Raw genomic sequence first — 25494 nt, 5'->3', positions numbered from 1 at the left:
TTTGGTATATTTTTGTCATCTTTTCTGTGTGTGTATGGGGTATTTTTTTATTTCTACGTTCTTGTTTTTACCTCAGTCTCTGCGCTGAACTGCTCTATGAATGTTGTCTTTTGATGCTATTCAAAAATCACTTGTTAAATGGAAGAGCTGAAGGTTAAATTAGGGGCCTTAGTTAACACACTAATTTTAATTGATTTACGGCCATTGAAACACTGCGTACTTTGTAACCTATAATCTAAAGTGCTACTTTATGTAGTGACTACATAGTCTTGAGTTACCAGACTTGAACATGTCAGAGTTTAATTGTGCCTCCAGAACTCAATAAATACATCATAGTAAGGATGGAACAAGAGAATTTAGGTTAACAAATCCTTCTCCTGCAGACTGAAACTCCAGGCCTCTATCCCACATGCTGCTGTCACACTCAAAGTGCCACACAAAGAGCTGGGTGGTAACAGGTGATGTGAAGTACTTCATCTCTCTCCTGAGGGCCTCAAAGGCTGCAGGAGGGAATTTTGTGTTCATTTTGGAAGATAAATGAATTTTTGAAGACAGGATGTCAATGGATGTCACACCCTAAACTGTTCTTTCAGTTCATATGAATTTCATGGCTAACAAAATCTCTTTCATTTAGTAGAAATAAGTAGTGTAGGTTAGGAATGTAGGTAAGGTTGTGCTGGTAGAACAAGTGTCTTTCAGTGTAGCAAAGGAAAACGAGAAGATGGAAATGTTTCTAGTTAAATGGTTTAGAGGGGAAGTAATCGTGATCCATTCTATCCCTTGTTCTAAGAATATAGTCAATGACTGTTTTTAATGCAAAGCATATCCTCTAGCTCTCCTTCTGCAGGCTTTGGAAGTGCCATTTGCCATGTCCCAGTTCTGTCAGTCACTGTGCTGGAGCTGCTGGCACTCTGTCATCCCTGGCTGAGGGGCAGCCTGTGCTGAAACTAATACGGCCTGAAGTATTCAGCAATTATCATTTTTGTGATGGTAAAATTCCCAGCTTCTTGGCAACGTATTCATGCTTTCTGACTGAACAATTTAATCACCTGGAAAAATGAGAGGGGGAAAAAAGGGTCAGGAGAACCTCCAGGCAATGACGGCAGGAGGAGGAAACTCTTTGTTCCTCCAGAAACTCTATAAGAGGGGAAAAAAGGCAAAGCTCTGCATCCGTAGAGGCACAGAGACATCCAGATATGTCTCCTCTCCCACTTCCTTGAAGTGCCACAATGGAGCAGATCAAAGTGCTGGAGCTTTTGTGCCGTATCCCCAGCTCAGTTCACAGGTGAATTTGGATGGTTTTTGTATTCCTGTGCTTTTCTTCTCGACGTGTGAATTGGAGATAATGATGCCCGGGAGAGCTCTGTGCTGGTGCTTCCCCATCTCTCCAAGCATCCAGCTGGCAGAAACAACCCCCTGCTTCTGGAGTGACGAGGTGCTGTGATGTGCTGAGCAAAATCCAAAAGCAAGCAACGTGTTCCCTGTGCTCATTTGCGATCTGGTCTTGTATATTCGTGCTGAGGTTTTTTGTGTATTTGTTCTGTTTATTTGCTTTTGTTTTTTCTTTGTTGTGATTTTTGGCTTGCTTTGGCTTTGGTATTTGTTTGTGTGAGCTGTGGGGCCGGCAGAGGGCGGCAGTGCTGCTCCGGAGATCCGCTGGGCGAGGGGGAGGCTGGGATAAGCAACCCTAAACCGAACACAGTGATTTTTATCTCTTAGGAAGTAGACAAACACTACAGCTTTACAGTACGTAACCAAGGAGAGGATGCTGGATATGTTTCTTTGAAGGTCACACGCTTGCAGCGCTGCTTGGCCATAGGAAATGGCAGCATCTACTACTACTACCTGCAGGCATCCCATAGGCAGGAGAGTCATTGGATGTGCTGAAATTCCCCCCGCTGCTCTGTTCCCCAGTAAACCCATCCAGGTTCCTCTGGGGATGCGCCAGGTGTGCTCCATCAGGATGCAGCACCACTGCCAGCAGTGGAAGGAAATGCACAACAGCAGGAGAGAAAATAGATGGAAAGCAGCAGGAACAAAAGAAATGCTGTTAAGTTCTGGATGGACATTTCCCTTCGTGGAGGTTCCCAGTAGTCTGTGGGATTATTATTCCATAGATAGCATTCTCTGTAAGGACAGAGCAAAAGGTCTGCTAAAAGGAGATGGTAAAAGCACTCAGATCCTTCCTTGTCAGCCTTAGTCAGGGTGTGACGCATGCGTTAGCAATACCGTAGGAAAGAGGAGAGTTAGATATTCAAATAGCTGTGTTAAGTCATATCTAATTAGTGCCATTTATTTTCTCTTTTTATTCTTTTTTCTCTCCATGGGAGCAGCAAGTGCAGACAGACAAGAGATTTGGGGGAAGAAGGGTGAGGGAGGTCAGCCTCCTGTTAATTGCATCTCGTTTAGCTGGGTTACTGCAGCTGACCTCATTCCAATCTTTAATTGACATCTTGGTTTAAAACCCGGGATGGCAACATCATGAAAGCTCTGGGCCTGCTTTGAGTTACACTGCGTTCATCATCCTATTTTCTTTATCAAACGTGCATCAGAAGCTGAGGAGATGGTTTTCTGCTTTGTTCCCATTGACCCCAGGGGGGATAACATAAGGAGAAGGTGTGTTTGTGTTAATTTCTCTGGAGGTCATCCTGAAATTTATGGAGGAGAAAAACAAGGCATCGAGCTTTCCTGTAGGTACCTCTGGGACAAGACTGATTCAGGCTCAGCTTACTCACCATGCCTGGGTAAATGAATATTCAGCAACACACCTCAAATTGCTGTGAAGTAAGTCTGCACTTATGGGACCCTATGCCTGCAGACAAGGGAGTCTGAGGCGCCTCTACCCTGTGAGGGTGCAAACCAGAAGCAGCCTGAGATCTCGAGCTGCCAGTGTTCCTTTCCTTCTCAGTTAGGAAACTTCCCTAAGGCCCATCAGCTCCCTCTGTATGGGAAATGATGGTCAACGTGGCTTTGTCTTGAGAGGTTGCATGGAGCAAAACAGGTTAATTTTAGGCTAAGGTTACTTAGCTGTGCTCTATTATTTGTGCCCATGACAGAGCCATCTGTGTGGTACCCAGCCACGAGAGGTGGCAACACTCCTGTTTGCTCCCACACACTTGAAGAAGTCACAGAGAAGCTTTAAGGCACAACAGCTGATTCTAGGTGAACCGCTGCGTATACATTGATATTAAGCCCATGGTGCCCTGCCAAGGGAATAGCTTCTTCCCACCAGAAAGCTGTAGTGAGTCTCCCCGGGATTCATATCTGACAAACAACTGCAGCTTCTGGTGCTCAGAATAAGACACTGTTTTCCCTGACATTTGTGTTGTCCTGACGTGACTATGTTGTGCATACAAGGATAAAGGCTGTGCTTTAAGGAAACATATCTCCGAGGAGAATGAAAAATAAAACCACTGAGAACAAATGACATCTGTTTCTCAAGTAAATCTCTGATCTGAGGCAAGAAACCCTACATAATTAGATTTTATTTTCCTACACGTAATTAAGACAAAACTAATGTCTATGGTGTAGATTCTCCTTCTCCTTGCAGTCTGCATTGTAGCTTAGAGAGAGATTTCAGTGCTCTCTGTTGAACTGTAGCAGAGACAAAGGAAATTTTAGAGGACAAATGAAGGATGCGCTTGAAACCCAGCTATGTTAATTTGTGCTCTGCTTTGTATTGATCTCGCTTTCTGCTTCCGAATTTGGCGTGGGCTTTGCAGCCCTGCCACAGGCAGATTGCCATGAAAGAGTTTTGTCTGCTTTTACCCGGCAGCACTGGATGCTCTGCGGTTCTGATACCCGCTTGCTCTACCAGTCTTTCAGACTTACTGCCCTTCCACACCCTGATCTACAGTCACAGCAATCTGCCCATCCAACCAGTCCATTAAAAACTGTCCAATGTTCTCTGGAAAACAAAACCAAGCAAAACAAAACAGATGGCTCGACTAAACGTCACTTAGTCTTTTTTGCACTGCCACGTTTCATCCCGCAGAATTGCTGGTAGTGTTACAGCTTCGAGTTTCTCCATATTAATTGCAATGATATTTTTTCAGTCTTTTCCTGCCAGCCAAGCTGCCGACTTTTGATCAGAAATCACGTGTGTGCTAGGAAGACGTGGACTGCTGTCAGCTAGTGCCAGTCTGCTCTGTCAGAGAGGGAAGAGTGAGGTGCACAACAGCTGGGAAGGGAAAAGGGTGTACTGACATGCTGATGCATGATATATATGAAAATATGTGGTAAATAGGAGCTCAAACCCCCTTATAGTTCATATAAAACACTGGGCTGGGACTGAGTTTCTGGTTGGCTTCTGCTCTATGTGGGAGCCCCAGATTTCAGTGGCTGTGGTGGTAAATGCTTATAACTCTCTTGCTTGGTGCTTGTTTTATATCACCTCTCTTTGGGGCATCTTCTAAAACCAGGTTTATTCCAGGTTTTGATTTCTCCAACCTTTTCTGACACTTCCTTTGAACATCTTCATCTTCTTCAAAGCAGCAAACTTTGATTCTCTTTTTAATCTTCCCCTCCCTTGTGCCTCCTGCAGGGAGCACAGAAATTGCCACTACATATTGATCAGCCATTCCTGCCCAACTAACGTCTGTTTTCTCTCAGGCCATCCAGCAGTCATGGGTGATTTAAAGGTGAAGACTGTACAGACTATATGTTTCTTCCCATACTGGAAAAAAATTTCTTTGTACATACATTGGGCATGGCAAAGCCCTCCTGGCCTTGAAAATGATCTGAATGTAAGCAAATGATCAGGACTTTATTATCATCATGTGATACTGCATATTCAATATCCTCAGCTTTGTACCTTGCTTTGTTCAGTGCTGAGGTCTAATTGAGATCTCTCTGTAGCATCAGGTACTGAGTATGGCCTCACCACCACCTCTGGAAGTCTCCCTATATATTGTTCTATCTGTCCAGAATCAATCTGGATTCCCTCCAGTGGACAGAAGTGGCCAATACCTCTGAACTACATGGAGAAGGAGGTCTCATGGCATGCATCATCTATATGTCCTGGTGGAGAAGGGGTGGTTGTAATCCATGCATTACAAGAAAAGGGAAAGCTCTTCCCTGCAAGCTATCAACACAAGCCAGCTGGGTGATAAGTCTAATCTGAGAGGAGTAGGCTTTGAGGAGGTCAGCAATATCAAGGATGCCTAGGAAGCTTCTTAACTCTGGGTCTTAATGAAAGTTTCTCTAGGATTTCAGGATGTCAAAACTGTACAGCTTACGAGATGGGGCATTTGCTTGTGATGAAGAGGGAAGACCTGAGCTCCAGCCCTCACTCAAATAAGAGCTCAGTGTTTTAGCAACGCATTTGCTAACAAGGCTTATAAGAAGGGCAGAGTACTGACATGGGGAGACAAGTCAGTAAGCAAACTTCACGAGCAGCCATTTACTGAAGTGATGAACAAGGCCTTTTCACCTGGAGCCTTCCTTGCAAGTGAGGAAACCATTTTACTTCATTTCAGTGTCTTTGTTTTAGCTTGATCAATGGCTTATGCATTAGAAATAAGAGGTTTAAGAAGCAGAAAACATAAATTCCTACCTGACTGGTTAACAGATTATTTCATGAATGACAATTTCCTTTGTTTACTAATTCATCTGACGCTAAATACAGAATGTGTTTTCATACCTTCTTCATCTGCATTCAAAGCATTTAATATGACTTTATTTAATAACAGAAAGCAATGCCGCTTTTTTACACATTATTATAACCTAATTTCTACCTAAAGCAGTTCAGCAAAACTCCCAGGGCAGGAATCGAATTAGCTAGTAAATACAAAATATCATTTGCCAATTTCTGATATAATCCGAGGTAAACATTAAGTGTTTGAGTGAAAACTGTAGATGTTTAAGTATTTAGATGTGTCTCACAGTAAGTTAGCAAATATAAGAGAGTACGAAATATAGCAAAAGGCTTTGGGTGATGCTTGGCTTTCCTCTCCCCAATACCTGGTGTTGGGAAGACTCACTCTTTACCCTTGTTCATCCCATTCATGTTCCCCGGAGATCTCACGTGCCAGTGAGCTACTTGTTAAACCATCACATGTATTGGCTGGTGTCATTCCTGCAAGATAGAGGTCAAAAGGAGACAACACCAGGGCCATTAAAACACTGATACATCTTACAGTGTCCCACATACTTTATGTGGGACACAGGCTGATGTGTACCGTATGAGACTTCTGTTTCCGTAATGTCCTTAGTAAATCTGCCCTACTTTCTTTGTTGCCATGCTCTTCTAATATTAGAAGTGCTTGGCCCTGTAACACAGACTTATTAATATTCAAAGAAATATTCTCCTCCTACTAAGCAACCCACACCCATCTACTTTTGGTCATTAGCCCCGCATTAGGTGTATGTCCGATAGACACACATGCAGCTGAAGCACACACATTCCCATGAGTGCTAGAGGAGAGATGTGTGGCACCAGCAAGCTCTCTGTTGAAGCCCTCCCTGCAATACAATGTCATCAAGTTCCTCACAAAGCTGTATTTGATCAAACACAGATTCCACTCTGGCTCCTAAAATAGCAGCTGTGCTGCTCCTGATGATTAATATCTGATGCCTGATGATATGTAGTTCTCCGAGCTGTTAAAATACTTCTGAAGGAACATTCACCTCTGAAATAGAGTTCCTTTGAAAACGTGCGTTTTCATTTCAGGAGGAAGATTAAGCCTTGCTTAAATATTAACAGGAATTTCTGGTGTGGAAATTGTTTATTTTCAACAGGGTGTCAGTGTTGAGCTGATATGATTTCAAAGAACATCTGAAGAAACATAACCTCATTAAATCTGGTGCCTTATTGCCTGTCTCGGTTTGCAGACTGTCTGAGAGAGCAGCTCTGCCCGTGGGTGGCAATTCAGCCCTGGGTACCAGAGACCAACAGCTCCTCGGAACCAGACCTCCCTGAGGGAGGAAGGAACAACCCTCTAACTCAACTCAGCTGATGCTGAACGGTGGCACATGTTGGGCAAGGTGAAAGAGGAAGAGGAAACGATTAATTTCAAGAAGGAAGTCTTCAGCTTTGTAAAACCTAAGCAATACCTTGTTGACAAGGAGGGAAAGAATTGAAGTTGGCTGCTTCTTTCTGTGCATTCCGTGTGTGATTACATGGGAATGAAGCACTGAGGCAGGCTACCACTTCTGTACAGCACCTATCAGCGGCTGTGGCTAATGGGTACTGCCTTCAGTGGGAAAGGAGAAGTCTTCTATGGTAAATAGGTAAAGAAAGCACATAGCATCTACTTCAAAACACCCCTGTGAGATATGATTAAGGAACCAGTGCTGTGAATGCATGATGCCCTCATGCACTGCACAGTATAACCACCCCATGGATAGGGATGCTCCCAACCAGAGAGACAAGAACCTTCCAAAGGTGAAGAACTCCAAATAATGGTTTTGCTATTTCAGCTAAAGGAGAATTTGCAAAGAGCTAGAAGCCTAGAAACTGCATGGGAATAATTTTACCCTTTGAACAAGTAAAGAGCATATGATTGAGCATTATCAATTTAATGAAGAAAAGTCACAGGCCGGGTAATGCAGGATGAACTTCAACACGGCCACATCAGTACAAGTGGTGAATCTGAAGCCTCGTATTTAAATATTAAGGTCCTAAAGAGCATGATTTTAAGGGAGAAATGGCTGTGCAGAGGCACTGCAAATAACTGAAGGCACATATGTTCATATCATGGCACTGGATTAGACCAAGCCGATTATTTCTCTTAATATTTGTTTTACCAACTTATGAGCCATAAGTTTGAAGCTGAAGTGGAAATAAGCAAGGAAGACTGTGTAGGATGACAGGATGGTGCTTCAGGTTTGAGGGTACTTTGGGGACAGTCAGATGAATTCAGCTCCTCCCAGGAAATGATACTGCAGAGATTCAGCACCTTCCCAGCTCTCACAGTGCCTGTGCTTGTTGCAACAAGCACCAAAAATATCTTGCCTACCCTGACTGAATCACTGAGACTTTGTCCAACAGCAGCATGTTTTCCATTGTGAAATGGAGCTCATTTGCAGTATGGTGGAGGGCTCTCCAAATCTGTAGTCCTTAACATGTGTTATTCACGCAGACCTATTTCCCTTTAAAACTCGTCCCATCACTGACTCCCCTTCAAGGCTTCTTGCAAGCTCCACTATAGTCTTAGCCACTTCCAGAGAGAAGACACAGACAAGGGGACAACTGCCTGACTGCAGAGCAGAACATCCTTGCATCCATCTGCTGTCAAAGTGCAGGTGTCGAGTGTTTTTACCCGACTGAACTCCTTCACAAAACGTGTTGTTTGGGAAGACTCAAAAGCCTTGACACTGCACATGCTTGCTGTCATGCACTCCCCCGTGACTAATAAATCGATGGTGCTCTGCTGCCTTCATCCCGAAGAAACATCTCAGCTGCCCTGCGAACGGTGTGGAATGTTGTATTGCTTTAATAATAATCACTTCCGCAGCACGGTACAGCTATTTGCACAGTGCTTAACAAGTGTGATACGGCACTAACCACTGCTTAGGCTCAAAACTATTTTTCAGAATTAAGAATTTCAATATGACTCACTGAGTGGAAAAATACAGATCATGGCCTGAACAAGCGAATAGCCCATGAGAAAGGGCTCGAGTTAACTTGGGAACACAAGTAAACTGCCTCTAACTTCTGCATGCAGCTAGAAGAAACTTGTTTGTGAGAAACTGCTTTGCAGTTGTAAACAAGTATCCTTGCTTTCTGTGAATGACCTTGCTTATACTGATAGGTGATGCTTTATTGTCTCCCGTTGTTATATATATATGTGGTCACAGTACTAAGGGGGGTTAGCAGACTTCTTGCTGGCTGCCACCAGTACCTGCTATGGGTAGTCCCAGGGCAGGCACTCTGCTGGCTGCCCCCAGTAACGTGAGTACCTCCCCATTAAATTGAATAACTTGGCATACTTTCTTGGGGATCAGTAAACCTCATGCAGAAGCGCTGGTGCTTTTGCATTACACTTACTCACCCCGTTATAATCTTTTTCTGCATGGTGCTAATATGAGAATCCCCTTCTCCACGTGTCTACTTATGCCTGACAGCAGCCATGGATTTGCTAAGGCAGCTTACTAAGATTTAGCTAATGCTGTCCAGTCCTTCACATTCATCCAGGGTCTTGGGATGCCTTGCAGCAGCCAGAGCTCTCCAGGAATATGGTCTGTTACTCACCCGTGCCTGACAGGAGCTCATGAAAGCCAGCTAAGCCAAAACTGCAAGGATCTTCAAGTCGAGTACATCATTTTGGGTGCTCAATACTCACAAAATACAAAGCTCTCAAGACCCAACAAATAATGTTGTACTTGAGCATCAGTTACTACTCATGTAAAGTGGGAATGCTCATACTTGTTTGTCTTCCTTCACTAGATGTTTACATAATTAAAGAGTGGAAACTGAACTTGCTTAAATCCTTCTGTGTGCCTTGATGAACAGAGTACCAAAGTATCTTGTTAGTACTGTAGTTTCTTAAAGCCTTGTTAGTTTCCTTAAAGCCCATCCACATATGGCATAGATGAATGGCTTTGGAAACTGGAAAAGAATAAACTGGAAAGATACTGAGCAGCCTAAGAGAGTCTGGGTATGGGAAAAACTCCCACTGAAAAGAACAACAAATGGCATGTGCTCTACTTTTTTTTCTAGTGCTCCCCACTGCACTTTGAACCAATGCTATACATGTTAAAGCAACTCACATCCTTCTATCCCACAGCAAAACCCTACTGTGGGTTGCACTTGTCAGGAATGAATTTCACATGATCATAGCATCATTGAATCACAGGGGTTCGAAGGGAGCTCTGGAGATCATCTAGTTCCATCTAGTTCTCCAGTTCTCAATAAACTGCTGAAGTTTGTTCCCTGGAGAAGGTTGCACAAGGAAAGCCTGTTCAGAGGAGACTCCACAGCTTCCCTGTGTGCAGACTGCTCTGCTGCTCTGTCGCCCTCAAGGTAATTAAGTTTTTCTCATGGGAAATGTATTCAAAGGGGCATTAAAATGAAATGTATGGCTGATCAGAATCCTGTTGGTCTGAGAAACTGCAAGTTGCATTATGCTAGATGTAAAAAAGGACTTGAGCAACACAGTTCACACGTCGTTTCTAGCGTGGCAGATGACTCAGTAAGGCTGAGTGGGAGAACCAGACAGGTCTGAATCACCACTTTTTCCTCCTCTCTGAAACAGTATTATCTCCAAGCAAATAATTTCCAGTCTGAAAGATGCAGCGGTTCAGCAGTGGCAATCACAAACCTCACGCTCCAGAAGGAGCCAACTGGTTAATAAAAATTCACAGCTGCTTCATTTCTGGAGACACTGATGTATGTAGAAGGAAATTAGTTAATTAATCTTACAATTCTGGAACTTGAGAAGTATTTGGAGAGACAGCGAGCTCCATTTCATGATTTCACAGAAGCCATGTATTATTTAGCTCTTTCCATTGTTCAGACTGATGTATGAGAAACGCAGCTGCGAAGTCTGACAGGACCAGATTTCGAGAACAGAGAATTAAGGAAGAAACAGTTTTGGTTCCCGATGTTCTATCAAACAGATCTGCATTTTTCTGGTGAGTTCAGTGGGCAATGAACAGAAACCTGTGCAATACGTGGGAAGACCTTCACACATTTTGACAAGTAGACTGAGGACTTTTATCTGCTAAGAGATGACTGCATTTGGAAGACAACCAACATTCTGCATTTTCCTTAAGCCAGCTAATAACAAGCATTCACACATCACGTATGCTTGACTGATCCTGTCATACCCTCCTGTATCTTTTAATATCTAGTACTTCCAACTTACTAACTAGATCGGTCTGCAGAGGAGATACTAAGCTGGGATTTCTCACATAAAGTTGGCCATGTACCAGGTTATACATTGCTTAGTAAAATGACGTGGTGCTGCAAAACACAACTGGAATACGTAAATAGGGTCAAAACGGTGATCATAATGCTTTCATTACTTTCTTGCTGATTGCTTTCATTTACAGAATTCAGAAATGCAACCTTATGCTTTGTGAAAATCATTTATTTCAGAACAAGAAATAATCCAAGGAGCTACGTTCTTCATTGTTTGAGGACAAAGTGGTCTTCTATTAAAGAAATCCATAGGTGTGTGTATTCCTCGAAGGAAGCTGCAGCAACCATGAGAACAAAATGTTGCCTCTCTTGACAAGACTTAGGAATGGGAAGACATCAAAGATAAATGGAACACAGGAGGCCTCAAAGTTCCTGGAGTACACGTAGCCCAAGGAGCTTCAGTTCCAGCCAGACGTGTTTTCAAAGCAGAGCACTTCAGTGCTGCCTTAACCTTTCTTGCACTGCACAAAAATATCGACTGGATTTGATAGTACTTATAGTCAGCAGTAAGTAGCCAGTACAAGAAATGATGTGGATTTGACCATAGATTCTGCTGTCAGCGATGACTGCAGTTGCATACATTGTAGTGAGACCACGCTCTACATTACACATAAGCTTATTGTCCTGCTTTGGCTTCCCTCAGCCCTTTTGGGTGCTCATGGGGACAAGCAAGCACAGTGTGTGTCGTCCTATTTCATAGTTAACTGAGGAAGAACAGCACTGAGCTCTGCTCCCTGGTGGCAGGGACAGGACCCCAGGGAGCAGCATGGGGCTGAGTCACAGAATCACAGGATGACCCGGGTTGGAAGGGACCTCAAGGATCATGTAGTTCCAACCCCCCTGCCTGGCAGGGCCACCAAACATACACATTTACTAGATCAGGTTGCCCAGGGCCCCGTCCAACCTGGTCTTGAACACCTCCAAGGACGGGGCATCCACAACCTCCCTGGGCAGTGCTACCAGCGCATGGAAACCACAGCACGCTCAGATTCTTTTCCCCACACAGCAGCGTTATTTCAACCGCTTTTGTATTTCCAACCTTCTTTATCCTATCCTTCCTTCCTTCCTGAAAGGAAGCGGCAGAAAGGCAACACGATTGGAACACGACCTCTATCCCCTTGATGGCAGCAGGCCGCCCACCACCGCCATTTTCAGCTCTAAACCCCAGCACTAAACCCCCAGCCCCACACCCGGGGCTCGGTCTGATGGGAGGGGTCAAAGCCGGAGGGGCGGTGCAGGCCGTCGGCAGCCACCAATGCTGTGGTGGGGGTGGAGCGGGCCGCCCGGGGAGGCGGCCGGCGGGCGGCCGCGGCCGACATGGCGGGGGAGCGGCGCTGCCGCCCGCTGTGGAGCGCGGGATGGTGCGGGCATGGCGGCGCTGCTGAGGCGTTGCGGGGCGGCGGGGCCCGCTGACAGTGGGGAGCAGCGGGAGCCGCGTCCCCTTGCCATCCGTTCAGCGGCTGCCCTCGGGTGCGGGCGGCGCTGAGGGCGAGCGGGGGACCGCCGTGCACCCGCGCCGCCGCCATGCTGCCCGGCGTGGGGGTGTTCGGCACCGGGCTGACGGCGCGGGTGATCGTGCCGCTGTTGCAGGCGGAAGGCTTCGCCGTGAAGGCGCTGTGGGGCCGCACGGCCGAGGAGGCGGAGGAGCTGGCCAAGGAGATGAGCGTGCCCTTCCACACCAGCCGCATCGACGAGGTGCTGCTGCACCAGGACGTGGATCTCGTGTGCGTCAACCTGCCGCCGCCTCTCACCCGCCAGGTCGCCGTCAAGACGTTGGGTGAGTGCTCGGGGGAGCGCCCGGCTCGGGGTTGTGAGGGTGGGTGGTGGTTCGCAGGGCGCTCGGAGTGACACCGAGCGTCTGTAGCTGCTCCCCGTAGCGTGCTGGGCTTATGAATGATGCTGGGAAGCGGTGCGGCTGAGCCTGGAGCTTGCTGATGCAATCTGCCAGCGACGGAGAGAAAGAATTGAAACAAAAAAGGTGTTCGCTGGGAGCGGAGCCGTTCCCGGTTCCCTTTCACCTCCGCTTAGTTTGGCTTCCTCCGGCTCCCCAGTGCCAGCTGTTTGCCTGCTGTGGGGGTATTAACGCAGAATAAACAGCTCCGGTCTCCCTGTTGTTTCGGAGAGAGATTTCTGCTGCTCGTTTTTAATGTGAATGGAAATGGAAGTTGCGGTGTGTCGGAGCAGGTGGCAGCGAGGGATGGGAGCTGTGGCTCCCGAGCAGCCGCTTTCCTCCCCATTCCGTCCCTGCTCGGTGTGAGCTGCCGTGCCCCGGAGCGGGTTTCTGCTCTGCTGCCTGTTCATCAAGTGGGGCTTCAGGGTCCTCTGGCCAGCAGGGACAGTACCTTTCTGTAAGGAAAGGATGTGGGTCTATTGAATAAAACACCACTTCTTTCATTTTTTGATATGTTTGTTTTCCTCTTGGGGCTTCCAAGTGATATCCTATCCGGTGATAGGACATGGGCAGCTGTGCCAGAGGTTCTGCTCATAGAACCTCGTCTTCAGGAGGGCTGAAAGTGATGTCCTGCATTGCAGCAGATTGAAGAAAGCCAGTTTTGTTCATTGATACACCCTAGTCTGGTTTCCACGTGGGGAGAGGCATATCTGTCCTGAAAAGCTGCGGACTCCAGTTTATTTCTTAACCTGTATTTTGCTTTCTGAAGTCCCTTGTTGCTAGAAGCGCTGTTTTTGGGCAAGGAGGTTTTGTTATCAGAAAGCAAGAGCCTGGCGAAGCAGCCGGTGGGTTTCCATCGCGTGCCTGTGTTTGCACTGTAAGTTCTCAGTGCCTTCAGCCCACTGTCTTCTTCCTGGCGTGGGCACTGGGGCCAGGCAGGTGTCCTCACAGCTGTGTGGGCTCAGGCAGTACCACAGGAAGCGTGTGGTTGCGTTGTTGTCGCTAGTGCTGTGACATGTAGGCACGTATTGCTGCTTTATGCTTATTTTGGGCACAGTGGCCCAGCCCTTCAACCACTGCTACAATGTGAATTCATCCCTAGCTCAGGAAGTCCCCAAACTATAGCTTCCTTGAAGCATGGAGTGAGAAAATGGCAAGCTTAAAAGCTCTGCTTCCCTCCTGTAAACTTTTCCGCTGGTGTCTTCTGCTTATCTCTGTTAGAAACAGAGCCAGATCCAGTTCAGGGGCCTGTTCTGCACTTCTCAGCTGACTTGCTGCTTGGTAATCTGGAGGGATCTGTGCTTAAATATTTAGGTGAGCCTGGAAACCAGTCTGAGTTTTGAGTAAGGCTGTTTTCCTTTCTCACTGAGCAGAAATGTTCAGCATCATTCTGCTTTCTTCCTGCCTATGTGCACCAGCAGTGCAGTTGTGTCTTAGGCCTGGCCAGGAAAGAGGGTGGTTTTGCATGCAGGCACACAGTGTGTCACCAGAACCCTTGCTTGTGTTTAGCATCAGAAGGGATCCAGGTACAGTGTGAGCCTCCACCTCATTAGAAATTGTCAGCGTAATCCATATTTGAGTCAATTAAATGTGACTTTCTTCGGATGCTCATTGGAGTTTGCACCGTGTGACTGAATATCTGCTGCATCACTTGAAGTGATTGCTGCAGGTGGAGCTGAGAAGCCCTTGATGACATTTCATCTCTGCATTTTAGGGAAAGCTGCAGCCATTTCTGTATTTCTGGTTGCACTGGTACTTGAGTCCAGTCAGTTTAACTGAAGAGGATTTATTCTTAAGGTTCCTGTGAATGCTTATGTTTTGCACTGGCACTAAATACCAGATGTTCTTCAAGAGTATGTCTGGAAATGTTAACCTACTGACTGTGTTTTTGCTTCCTCTCTTGTTCAGCTATGGACAGAAGCACTAAGCTACATGCTAAGTATCCACTACATACTTCCAGTCATGTCTGCACAGCATTATTTTTGAAATGTTTGTGTTGCAGTAGTACCTGGTAGGAGTCTGTTCTGCCTGGGGGCCGTGCAGGCAGAATACAACTTTCCCAGCCCTCTGCAGCTTGTTCCTCTTAAGAGCACTTAGATTTGTTTGCTGACCAGTGCTTCTGTAGTTGATTGTGTTTATGAGGGAACATCTTCATGAATAAAGGAGCATAAATTGTGCTGCTGGGCTCCTAGAGGTGGTACAGGCCTGTCTTTTGGAAGGTGTTTGCAGGAGCCTGGTGATGAAATGCTGGCAGAGTATTGCTAGGCCTACCGCTGAGATCGAAGGAACATCACCTGTGCTGAAGTAATTCACAGATCTGATGTAATCTGTAATTCACTTACACGTTCTTTTGCACTCACTCAATACAAATTATTAAGAGGTTACTGGGCTCTAGCTGTGGACCAGCTTCTGTGAGCCACACATTACAATGTGCTAAGATCCTCTCTTAAGGTAAAATACCATCATGGTTATGAATATCAATGTAATATTTGTCCTGCAATACTGAATTTAAAACTGACTGATGAGCAGTGATGGTGAGCAGAACAAGCACTTGGAAGGCAAGTGACTTTGTAACGTTTTAAAAGTGAATTATGGGCATCTTATTGCAAAAGAAAAAGTCAGATGCGGTACTGTCTATCTTCAGTTTGCAGAGCTGGAAAGGAAGGGCTGTATTGCTCTTCTCACGTGGCAGACATGAGAAAGTGAGTCCAGAGAGTGTGCTGGCAGGCAGCTGCAAGCCTTCATCTTGCTAGAGTGATGGCTGTGTGTATGTTAGAAGAAGCAGAACATAGCACGCAGCTCTGCCATTGCCTTTATCTCAGTATTGCAAACCTTTCATTTCAGTCTGGTTCCTATGAAACTCCTGCGGTTGAGTGTACAAGACAGTTAAGGTAGAGATCACTGTCCGGGTACCATTGTAAAATGAACAAAACAAACAAAAAAAACTGCCTTGTTTCTTTCCTGGCATTTAAATCAGATGCACTTTCCCACTTTTTCCTAATGAAAGTAAATGCCAGTTCGGGTGCTGTGGTGGTAATGTAGTTTGGGTGTCTATTGTGGAACACTGGGGGTGCTGGGGCACTGAATTCGCATTGCAGTGACACACCCAGGAGTGAATTACAGCATCCCTGACAGACTGAGCCCTATAATGCAGAGAACAGATCTCTTATTGTTATTTTTCTTGACCTTATACCTTTGTTCTTAACTGTAGTGGCCACTGTTCTACCTGCTGTGGTGCTGTGTTGACTGGTTCTCGCCACACTCTTACCGCAATGGCTGCCTTTCATGTTACTGGGTTTGGGGCTTGTCCTTGACCTACACAACCTGTCAGCACAAGGGACTGTCAGAGTGAGAGCTCAGTGGGTGAAGGAATTGGGTCTTGCTCCTGGAGTTACCAGCTTTGGGAGGATGTTAATTAAAGGAGCTTAGAAAGAGTATGTAGATAAATGCAGAGAAAGGAAAATCTGCACAGATAAAAGAACAATTTTCAGGTTTCCCCGTGTTGCTTCGGCCTTCCTCTAAAGACATCTTGATGCTCAAGGCTGACACTACGTAACGGAGATTTGCTATGTGACTTCAGATATAGGTAGCTGAGCCTAAGCACACTGACCTGTCTGCTTATTTGAGACCTAAATCGTGCTGAGGCATACTGCAACTTATTGCCCTCTTCTCTGTACGTACAGTAGATTTTTGTCCATTTATCAGTAGTGATAGCAAAGCACCAAGGATTAAAATGGAGTTAAATTGCGAGTGCAGCCAGGACTGGTGTTTTCCACAAGCTGTTACAGTGCAACAACGCCCTTCGCTGTTAATATCAGCTTGCCACAGCATTATCCGGAGTTGCTAAGAATTGTTCTGATTTCCTCAAACCACCAAAGCAGAAGCCTTTACCCTGCTGTGTATTTTTTGTTACTCGTATAATAACCCTGTAGCTCACATAAGTGAGCTGTCAAAAGTCGGAGACTTAATTTACAAGGTCAGCATGCATGTGTGCAGCAGCACCACAGTCCTTATAGAAGAATGATCTCAGGTCTTAAGACTCGATTTAAACAGATTTATTTAAATGGCTGTGTAATTAAATAGGAACAATCCCTTGCTAGGTTCCCTAAATTGATTTAAGGCCTCATCTGTACGTAGATTTTGTGCTGGTATAATTACGACTGCAAGGGTTATGATTTCTTGAATGTAATAATAGTTTCATGGCCATTAGAAGTCCAGCTGGTGTGTGTGCCATTCTTCATCCTTAATAATTTCTGTCTCCTATGGAGTTGCGAATGGTCACTTACATGTACATGGAGAGCATTTAGCTGGTATGAATCGGTCTTTGCTATAAGTGTGGTCCAGCTCTGACTGTACTGGTATATTATAGAGCCAGTTCTATTTAGCGTTGCTTGCAAATGATACTAAATCAGGAGACGACATTGACTCCTTCGAGGGTAGAGAGGCCTTGCACACATTACTCCAGCATAGCACAAGATCAATGCGCCATGTGATTGTAGGCAATACAAAGCTAAAAAGTTGCCCTGTAGCCTTGAGTGCTGTAGGTGCCTCTTGTAGCTGCAGTGGAACTGACATCCAAGGTGGTAGAAGTACAGATTTTAGTATTACACAGGTCAGCAGTTTCACTCTCAAACTAAAAGGAGTCTTATGGTGTTGTTGTGAATGGGATCACATTGGGTGTATCCCCTCTCTTCTTTTGTGAGGAGATCGTAGCAGCCTTCATTTCAGCCCAGCCAGGGCTAATGATAAAAGTTATTCATCAGTTATGACTTCTAGGTCTCAGCATGGTGATGGACACAGAAAATGAGAACGTGGTGAGAGACACTTGCAATTGAAGTATGTAAGTGGGTCTAATGATTGACAGTGATATAAGAATAAACAAAATGATTTAACACGGGGTTAAATCAAAATAATTTTGATTGTTTGAGACTGCATCTGAGTTTAACTTCAGGGTAAGAAGTGATGCCTTCAGTGCCGTTGAAGCAGCAGTCACAGCTTTAGTGAAGCAGATGGGGGTGGAAAAAAAAGGTAGCAGCTTTGTTTTGCATTCTGATGTTTCCATGGCTTTTATCAGCAATAAAGACCCTTGTTTTGGCACTTCCTTGCAGTGAATGTTTGGCAGCTCTAGCTCTTCCATCTGGTCATTATTTGCCAGGAAATGCCCAGAAGAGAGGTCATGGTTGAATTAAATACCGTCTCTAGGGTATTGGGCTTCATACAGCTAATGAGAGGCCTTAATATAGAGAGCTTTTCAAAATCCAAATAGAGTCAAACAAGGACAGAGAACCATAAAATAGTAGTTATCCTTATTGCTGAATTGATATTCCTTAAAAATGTGAAACGAGGATAAACTGAGCACTCACAGTTGTTCTCTAGGTATTTATTTGTGTGCATTGTGCATCTGTGTACTTATATTTGTACATATAAATCTACACATGCATGTAGACATGAATGTACATATATGTGTGTAAAAGTCGAGTAATGTTCAGGTGAAAAATATTTAAATTAAAAAATTCCTGGAAGTACCTCCCCTTCCTTCACTTCCTCCGTCCATAAAAGACAATGCAGTTGCTACTGGTTTATATGAGAGTAGGAAAGGGGTGAGATAATTGCTTAGAGAACATCTGGAAAGTGCTTAGCTGTCCATAATGCTAGTCAAGCTCGTGTACATTAAAATAAATGTCAGAAATGTATCTCTGAAAGAGACGTTTAATAGCTGAGATTTTGATGTTGCTTACTCCACTGTGAATGCCAGTGAAGTTCTGCTGAATCAGAGGAAATAGGGTCATCTGGAGGAAAATCAACCACACAGCAGGGAGAGCAGGTTGGCCCCACAGGAATGTGTCCTCTGAACAAAGACGTGTTGTGTCCATTTAGGAACTGATTGATGGGAGTCTTGGGACACCGTTGTGCAAACCTTTGCTGACTTTGGTAGTCTTCTTGAAGAGAAAGTCACAGAATCACAGAATGACCCTGGTTGGAAGGGACCTCAAGGATCATGTAGTTCTAACCCCCTTTGATACCTTGCAGGAAATATTTGTTGGATGTAATAATTCATGTAAGTAGGAATTGTTGAAACACATAGGAAGGTGACCTGAGCTTTGTGTCCTTGACTTACAGGTAGAACTCATTGCTAATGCTGCTGAAGAACTCTGCTTAAAAATTACTGTAGTTAGATGTTCCAATTGTGATGGCCTACTTTGCTAAAATAACCAAAGTGTGTTTGGATGTGGTTTGTAACTGCTAACATAGTTTCTGAGAGCCACACACATGAAGTGCTAACACTGCTAGTAATTTTTTTTTATGGACCCCATCATCTGACCTTTAGGAAAAAGCATTCTGATGCATTGAATGCCTAAACTGAGCAGAGTCTTATGCTTGCGAGTCATATGTCTGATGAATGCAGCCTGTAAGTACTCATCTGTGTGCCCATGTGGTGTGACTTTGTGTTGGTTAGAAGATTTCTTTGTCTTTCATCATGGGCTGCCCTGGTGGTGGAGGTGTTTAAGAAACGTTTAGGTGTTGTACTGAGGGTCATACTTCAGTGGGAAATATTGGTGATAGGTGGACGATAGAACTGGATGATCTAAGAGGCCTTTTCCAGCCTTGGTGATTCTATGATTTAATACCAGGTCTTGGCATTTTTCAGTCCTGGTCTGTTTCCTAAGGCTGCTTGTTCACAGCCTCCTCATTCAGGCAGAATAAACTGGGGATGCTGGGTGAAAATCAGCAGAGTGCTGGTGGTTGCTGCAATCTCACTCCATGTTCTGTAACTGTACTTAAAAGGAGACTGCACCAAATAGAATTGAGCTGCCAAGAACCACATGCAAGACCTTTCCTTCTCTGGCTGTGTCTGCATTTCAGTGCATTTCCCCAGATTAGTAAGTAGGCAGTGCTGTTAAAAACATTCCCATCAGTTGGTGCTCAAAGGAAAACTGGGATGATGCTCTACCCATCAAATCTACCATCAAATCTGCCATTAAAACTTCTCGTGAAGCATCTGAAATACACTGCAACAAGTACAGTATTAAGTGACCTTATGAGCACTGCAGTAATGGGTAGGGGAAGGAAGGGAGAGGATCTTGAGGCTTTTGCTTACCCACTGCTCTCATATATCCTTTTGTTGAAAAGGATGAATAAAAGTTAGCTGCTTGGGAAGTGACTAAGATATGAGGTTAATTTGATAGCATAAAAGAATAAGAAACTGTTGTTTTGCTACCAAAGAATGTATTTTATCAAGGCAGGACGTGGCTTTCACTCTGTATTCAAGAGGATTGTGTATTTCCAGAATTCACACATGCACTGATAAAGGTTTCCTGCTCGGCATTATTGGGTGTTTGCATTGCTATCAATGCAACCAGGGTAATAATGATCTATACTTTCAATATTTAAAACTATTCTTCTGATCTTGTGATGCTAGCCTAAGTTCTGCATGGGCTGGATTTAAACTGCATGCTGGAACTGATCACATCGTGTAGATTATAGTCTTGTGGTTCTAATGAGTGCAAATATATGTGCATATTCTAATATGCATCAAAATCTCTCCTTAGAATGCACTTTGAATAGCTTTGTGCTGGAGTTTGAGGTTTGTGAAGTGACTGCAACTATTAATGATATCAGAAAATGAGTTTCAGACTAAGGCAATCTTTGCACCTCTGATTGGAAAACTGTACCATGAGCTTGAGTTTCAATATAATAGTGCTGTGCTGTTCCGGTCTCTAAACCTGTAATTACAAGAGTATGAGAGATGGATTTATGTGGGCAGTAGTTAGGATATTAATTAAAATACCATGGCTCATGTGAATAACAATATCTGAGATTTACCTCTAGATTTCCTCAAAGAATTTAATCTTTGATCATACTTCTACCTACCTGCATGCTAATGCAGCTCAGGCTCTTTCCCACGAACATATGGATGCAGTTTATTCTTCCCATGTTTTGAATTGAATTATGAAGATGTAGAGTGAAGGACTCCAGCTGGGGTCAGGAATCTGTGTGCATCTGGTTCCCAATTTCACAGGACTTATAGTCTGTTATCTGGTGAGAGGCAACCAGGATCATGATTTAAAAGTCGAATGCTGAAAGGTCTGGTGGGGTACTGGTGTACGCTGCCCAGAGAAGCTGTGGATGGCCCCATTCCTGAAAGCATTCAAGGGCAGTATGGATGAGGCCCTGGGTAGCCTGATCCTGGTGGGTAGCAGCCCTGCTCATGGCAGGAGGCTTAAAACTAGGAGGTCTTTAAGGTCCCTAACTCAAATTACTCTGTGATCCTGTTGAGACAGCTTTGACCTTCCAGGCCTTTCAAATTGTCCCACCTAGAGTCTGAGTAGTATTGAGAGCGTTTAAGGACTCTGAACTTCTATGTGCTTGAAATAAGACGACTTTGAAAGCTTCTGAATTGTTACTGGCAGAAAGTCATATCTTTGAAGTTGCTTTGTTTCCAGCAGTGACTGTTTTGTCCCAGACTTCCAAAGAAACTAGTCTGCTTCCGAACATAGTGTTACACAAAATGAGAAGTCAAACCCAATCAGTTTTGTTGTCCTGGGACTTCTGTGAGGTAGAAAAGAAGCGCTAGACAAAGTTTTGTGTGTTTGTTATTTATTTCTTTTTAAACAGATACCTTTTTTGTGTGTAATGTTTGCTTTATGGCTGATACGTTAATTGCCAAGTTTCGTATCAGAGCAGGTGGTTAATCTGTAAACGCTGGAATTGGGATAAGGAAAGTGCCATTCATGATGGAAATGTGTAGTAAAACCTGTGAGTACCGTGCTGTTGTATAGCTTAAGCAGCAGCAGGCTTTTGCTGAAATGGAAAATACTGTATTGCTTTTGCATGGGTGGTTTTCTTATTCAGCGTCTTCCATTTGACTTGTTACCTTCATTTGAAAGCAGCACCAAGGATGGGACATTTACAGGGATGTGGGGACAGCTCGGACTGTCAGTTATCAAAGCCCCGGACTAGGGTTAGAAACCACACAGGCTCTTGTCGCTTCTTTGTCCCCTTTTGCAGGAGCCAGATGCTTGCTGCAGGTTTCTTAAATGTGAAGCAAATGTGGGAGGCCGTACCCATCTCTTGTGTAAAACCTCCTGTTGAAAGTGTATAATGTGCTTTTGCATTTCTTGTCTTTGAAAATACACGCTTACCCAGAGCTAGGAACCATCAGATAACATCTGACTGGAAGAGGAGGATGTGTTTCAAGGGCTGTCCTCAGGGCCTGAGTATGAGACACTTCCCTGGTTAGAAACAGAAAAAGAGATGACTATGGGAAGTTGAAATGGAGACCCGTGATGCTGACAGCTGTGTCCAGAGGAAACCAGCTGAATAAAGGTCTGTGAGGAATGAGTGTGAGTGAATAGGAGTAGCACAGTGCTGTTGTGGCAGGACTTGCAGCAAACGGAAGGGGAAGGCGGGTGTAGCTGGTGGCTGTGGCTGTGTCAGCGGCTCAGAGCGCTCCTTTGCTCACTTCCTCGCTGGCCATGGGCTGTGTTCCCACCTCCATTCCCTCTTGCTGGTCTGTAGTTATTCACCCTCTGAAGACTGGGCAGGAGTTGCACTCAAAGTGTCTCTAGGAGTGAGTGATGGGATGCAGCTGGGAGGAGGTGGCTGATCCTGGTCCTGTGACAGGGCTTGTGCTGTACTGGGAAGGGAGAACCTGAAGGGATGCTGGAGTGGAGGAAGACATAACTGAATGTGATGGGAAAGAATTCAGTGGGAGCTGTAGCGTCTCCAGCACTGATACACAGTGAATTAATGAACCCTCTTTGGAAGTAAAAGTGCTTTAAAAATGATAAAAGTGGTGTTCATCTTTTAATATTCTTTCTGCAAACTAGCTAGGACTTACCTGAGGAAGGTGCTCTACATGTAAGTTCTCTATGTGGAAATGAACTTCATCGATTTGACTGAGAAATACACGCACTTGCCTGGCACTGCCACCATGGCCTAGCTGCTATGACAATTCAGCCTGTATTTAGAGAGTGGGTAAATGTTGTTTGAAACCTCAGACACAGGTTTTGGGTTCCAGGGCAAATCTTTGCTTCTGTTGTCTGGGGAGGGGAGCAGGTTTTGAGCAGAGCTCTGTCAAGACTTGGTCACACTTGCTGCCCTCAGCTCTGTGTCACAGCCCTGCCATCTGCCTCATTCAGCTGTCACCCAGCTCCTGTGAGGCTCTGTCTGTTAGCCAGAACTGTGTTATGATGCTGTCTGGTTCTGGCAGTGGTTCACCTACGGTGTGTTTCAGCCATGCAGCAGGCATTACTGTAGAATCACAGTATGGCTTGGGTTAGAAGGGACCTTAAAGACCACTCCATTCCAACCTCTCTGCTGTGGGCAGGGTTGCAAGCCCCATCCAACTGGCACTGAACCTTCCAGTGATGGGGCATCCACAGCTTCTCTGGGCAACCTGTTCCATCACCTCACCACCCTCTGAAAGAATTTATTCAGAATATTCAGTCTAAATTTGGCCTCCTTTAGTATAGAACCATTACCCTTGTCCTATCACTCTGCTCCCTCACCATCCCTCTCCAGGTTTCTTGTAGGCCCCTTTAAAAGGTGCTGGAAGGCCTTAGTGTTTTCTCTTTAGAATCTTCTCTACTCCAAGCTGAACAACCCCAGCTCCTTCAGCTTCCCTTCACAGGAGAGGTGCTCCAGCACCAGTGCACAAAGTTACTTCTTGTTGTGCTTGATTGGAGTTAAATGCCCCAGTGATTTATAAATAAATAATCTTCCTAAGAGCATTTCCGTGACCTCATTCCTTATGGAGACCCAGGCTGGAATTTCCTATTGTGGGCCAATACTGGATTATATTTCCAGAGCTTTGGGAGTTCCCTTCAAGTGGCTGGTAGGCAACAAATTGCTTGTAGGAGTTGTTAGACCTGTCTGTGGCTGGGTTAGGCCCCAGTGCAGAGGAGCAGCAAGCAACATGGGGCTTTATTTGCTCAGTGTTTCTGCTTCGGGTCAGACAAGGCTTAAGGTCATGCCTGGGCTACATACAAAGGGCTTTGTGTCTGGAGGGGAATGAGATGAATAGAAGAAAGGTGTTTAGGTCCTCATGAATCTTTCCTGAAGCTTTTATGTACTGTTAGACTCTGAAGAGGGAATGGATGGCAGAACTCTTTTTTAATTGGTGCAGGCTTTCCACTTTGTGAATTAAGGAGAGTAACTTGAACAAAAACAAACAAACACAGCTTGCCAGGATGTGGATGATGTTTTACATGAAGAAAAATCAAATCCTGTCATGTTGCTTAACGTGAGGTACCATCATGTTGTCTGCAGTCACCTACCTCCTCTTAAATCCCTTAGGGGAGAAAAATGTGATGATTATTTTAAAAAGTTGCAGATGACACAAATGGGGGAATTAAGATACAAACCAGCTCAATTTTATTGATTTATTTTCAGAACATATTGGTGGACCTTGAATTAAAAAATGCAGAGGAACTTGTGAGTTGTAGCTAGTTGAGCGTTGTCTATCTCTCACTCAGTTCCATGCACATGCTGGCATGTTTCTGAACTCTAGGTTTGAAGCAGAGAGCTAAGGGACCTGTCACTGGCTTGCTTGGTTGGGCCCAAGGGAGCGTCTTAGCTTCTTCCTAACATGGCTATTTCTTGAGTTTGCATGACACTGTGTAGTTAAACTATGTTCTTCTCTTGGTTTTCTTTTTATCCAAGTTTTTCTCGTGTGAGTTATTTTGGGTTAGATGGGATTTACAAGGAGGAGCGCACATTACATTTCAAGGTTTGCTTCTACCATTGCATTGACGTACTGATTCCCAATCCCTTAGGGACAAACCTCTGGGCTAAGAGCCAGAATTTAAGATTTCTCTGTAGGGTGGAGGACTGTTTTGTGATTTCAGCCCCTGTGAGTTCACCCTCTCCCTCTTCTGCTGGTCCTTCATTATTTAACACTCCACCCAGCCAGAATGGAATAAGGCTGGTTTAGCCTTTACTGTGGTCCTTATGTGTAGTCATCTGCTTGGGAGGCGTCGATGATATTACATGTAGTTTGATCTTCTGGTGACTCTCGTTTTTGAATGCTGGTACATCCCTGCATGGTGTTAAGCCATCTTTGAACCTTGCTGTGTCACAGCAGTGTATGCAAAGAATAAATCCACTGAAGTTGGTCAAGTAACACCAGCGTGAAACTGGAGTGAACAGAAAATCACATCTCCTTTTTTTTTTTTCTTTTCTTTTTTTTTCTTTTTTTCCCTCTAGATTATGTGTAGCAGAAAGCAGTGAAAACCTCAACTGAGCTTGGGCTTGTTCAGCCTAGAGAAGAGAAGGTTGCGGGGTGACCTCATTGCAGCCTTTCAGTACCTGAAGGGAACTTACTCCCAGGAGGGGAGTAAACTCTTTGAAAGGGCTGACAATAGCAGGACACGGGGAAATGGTTTTAAGTTAAAAGCGGGAAGATTTAGGTTGGATGTTAGGGGGAAGTTCTTCACTAGGAGAGTGGTTAGGCCCTGGAACAGGCTGCCCAGGGAGGTTGTGGATGCCCCGTCCTTGGAGGTGTTCAAGACCAGGTTGGACGGGGCCCTGGGCAACCTGATCTAGTAAATGTGTATGTTCGGTGGCCCTGCCAGGCAGGGGGGTTGGAACTACATGATCCTTGAGGTCCCTTCCAACCCGGGTCATTCTGTGATTCTGTGAGCTCAGAGAATTGCAAAACTTGATTTGCCTACTATAAAATTTGCCTACAATAAAGAGACTGGCAGAATGTACTGAAAATAATTTCAGAGACCACAAG

At 44.8% G+C, this 25494-nt stretch overlaps 1 protein-coding gene across 2 annotated transcripts in view; it reads left to right on the top strand.

The window, feature by feature from the left end:
- Positions 1-12167: 12167 nt before the first annotated feature.
- GFOD1 (glucose-fructose oxidoreductase domain containing 1) overlaps positions 12168-25494 on the top strand; it is a 57621-nt gene continuing 44294 nt past the window's right edge. For both annotated transcript variants that reach the window (XR_001553287.2, XM_015854705.2), the window contains exon 1: positions 12168-12641. Coding sequence is in view for 1 of the 2 variants with exons in the window: in XM_015854705.2 (XP_015710191.1) it covers positions 12389-12641 (253 nt within the window). In the remaining variant the exon portion in view is untranslated. The remainder of the gene's footprint in view (positions 12642-25494) is intronic.

This window comes from Coturnix japonica, chromosome 2 (assembly GCF_001577835.2).
Source record: "Coturnix japonica isolate 7356 chromosome 2, Coturnix japonica 2.1, whole genome shotgun sequence".
Taxonomy (NCBI): Eukaryota; Metazoa; Chordata; class Aves; order Galliformes; family Phasianidae; genus Coturnix; species Coturnix japonica.
Note: the sequence above shows the minus strand (reverse complement) of the source record. Positions and strands in the feature narration are given on the sequence as shown.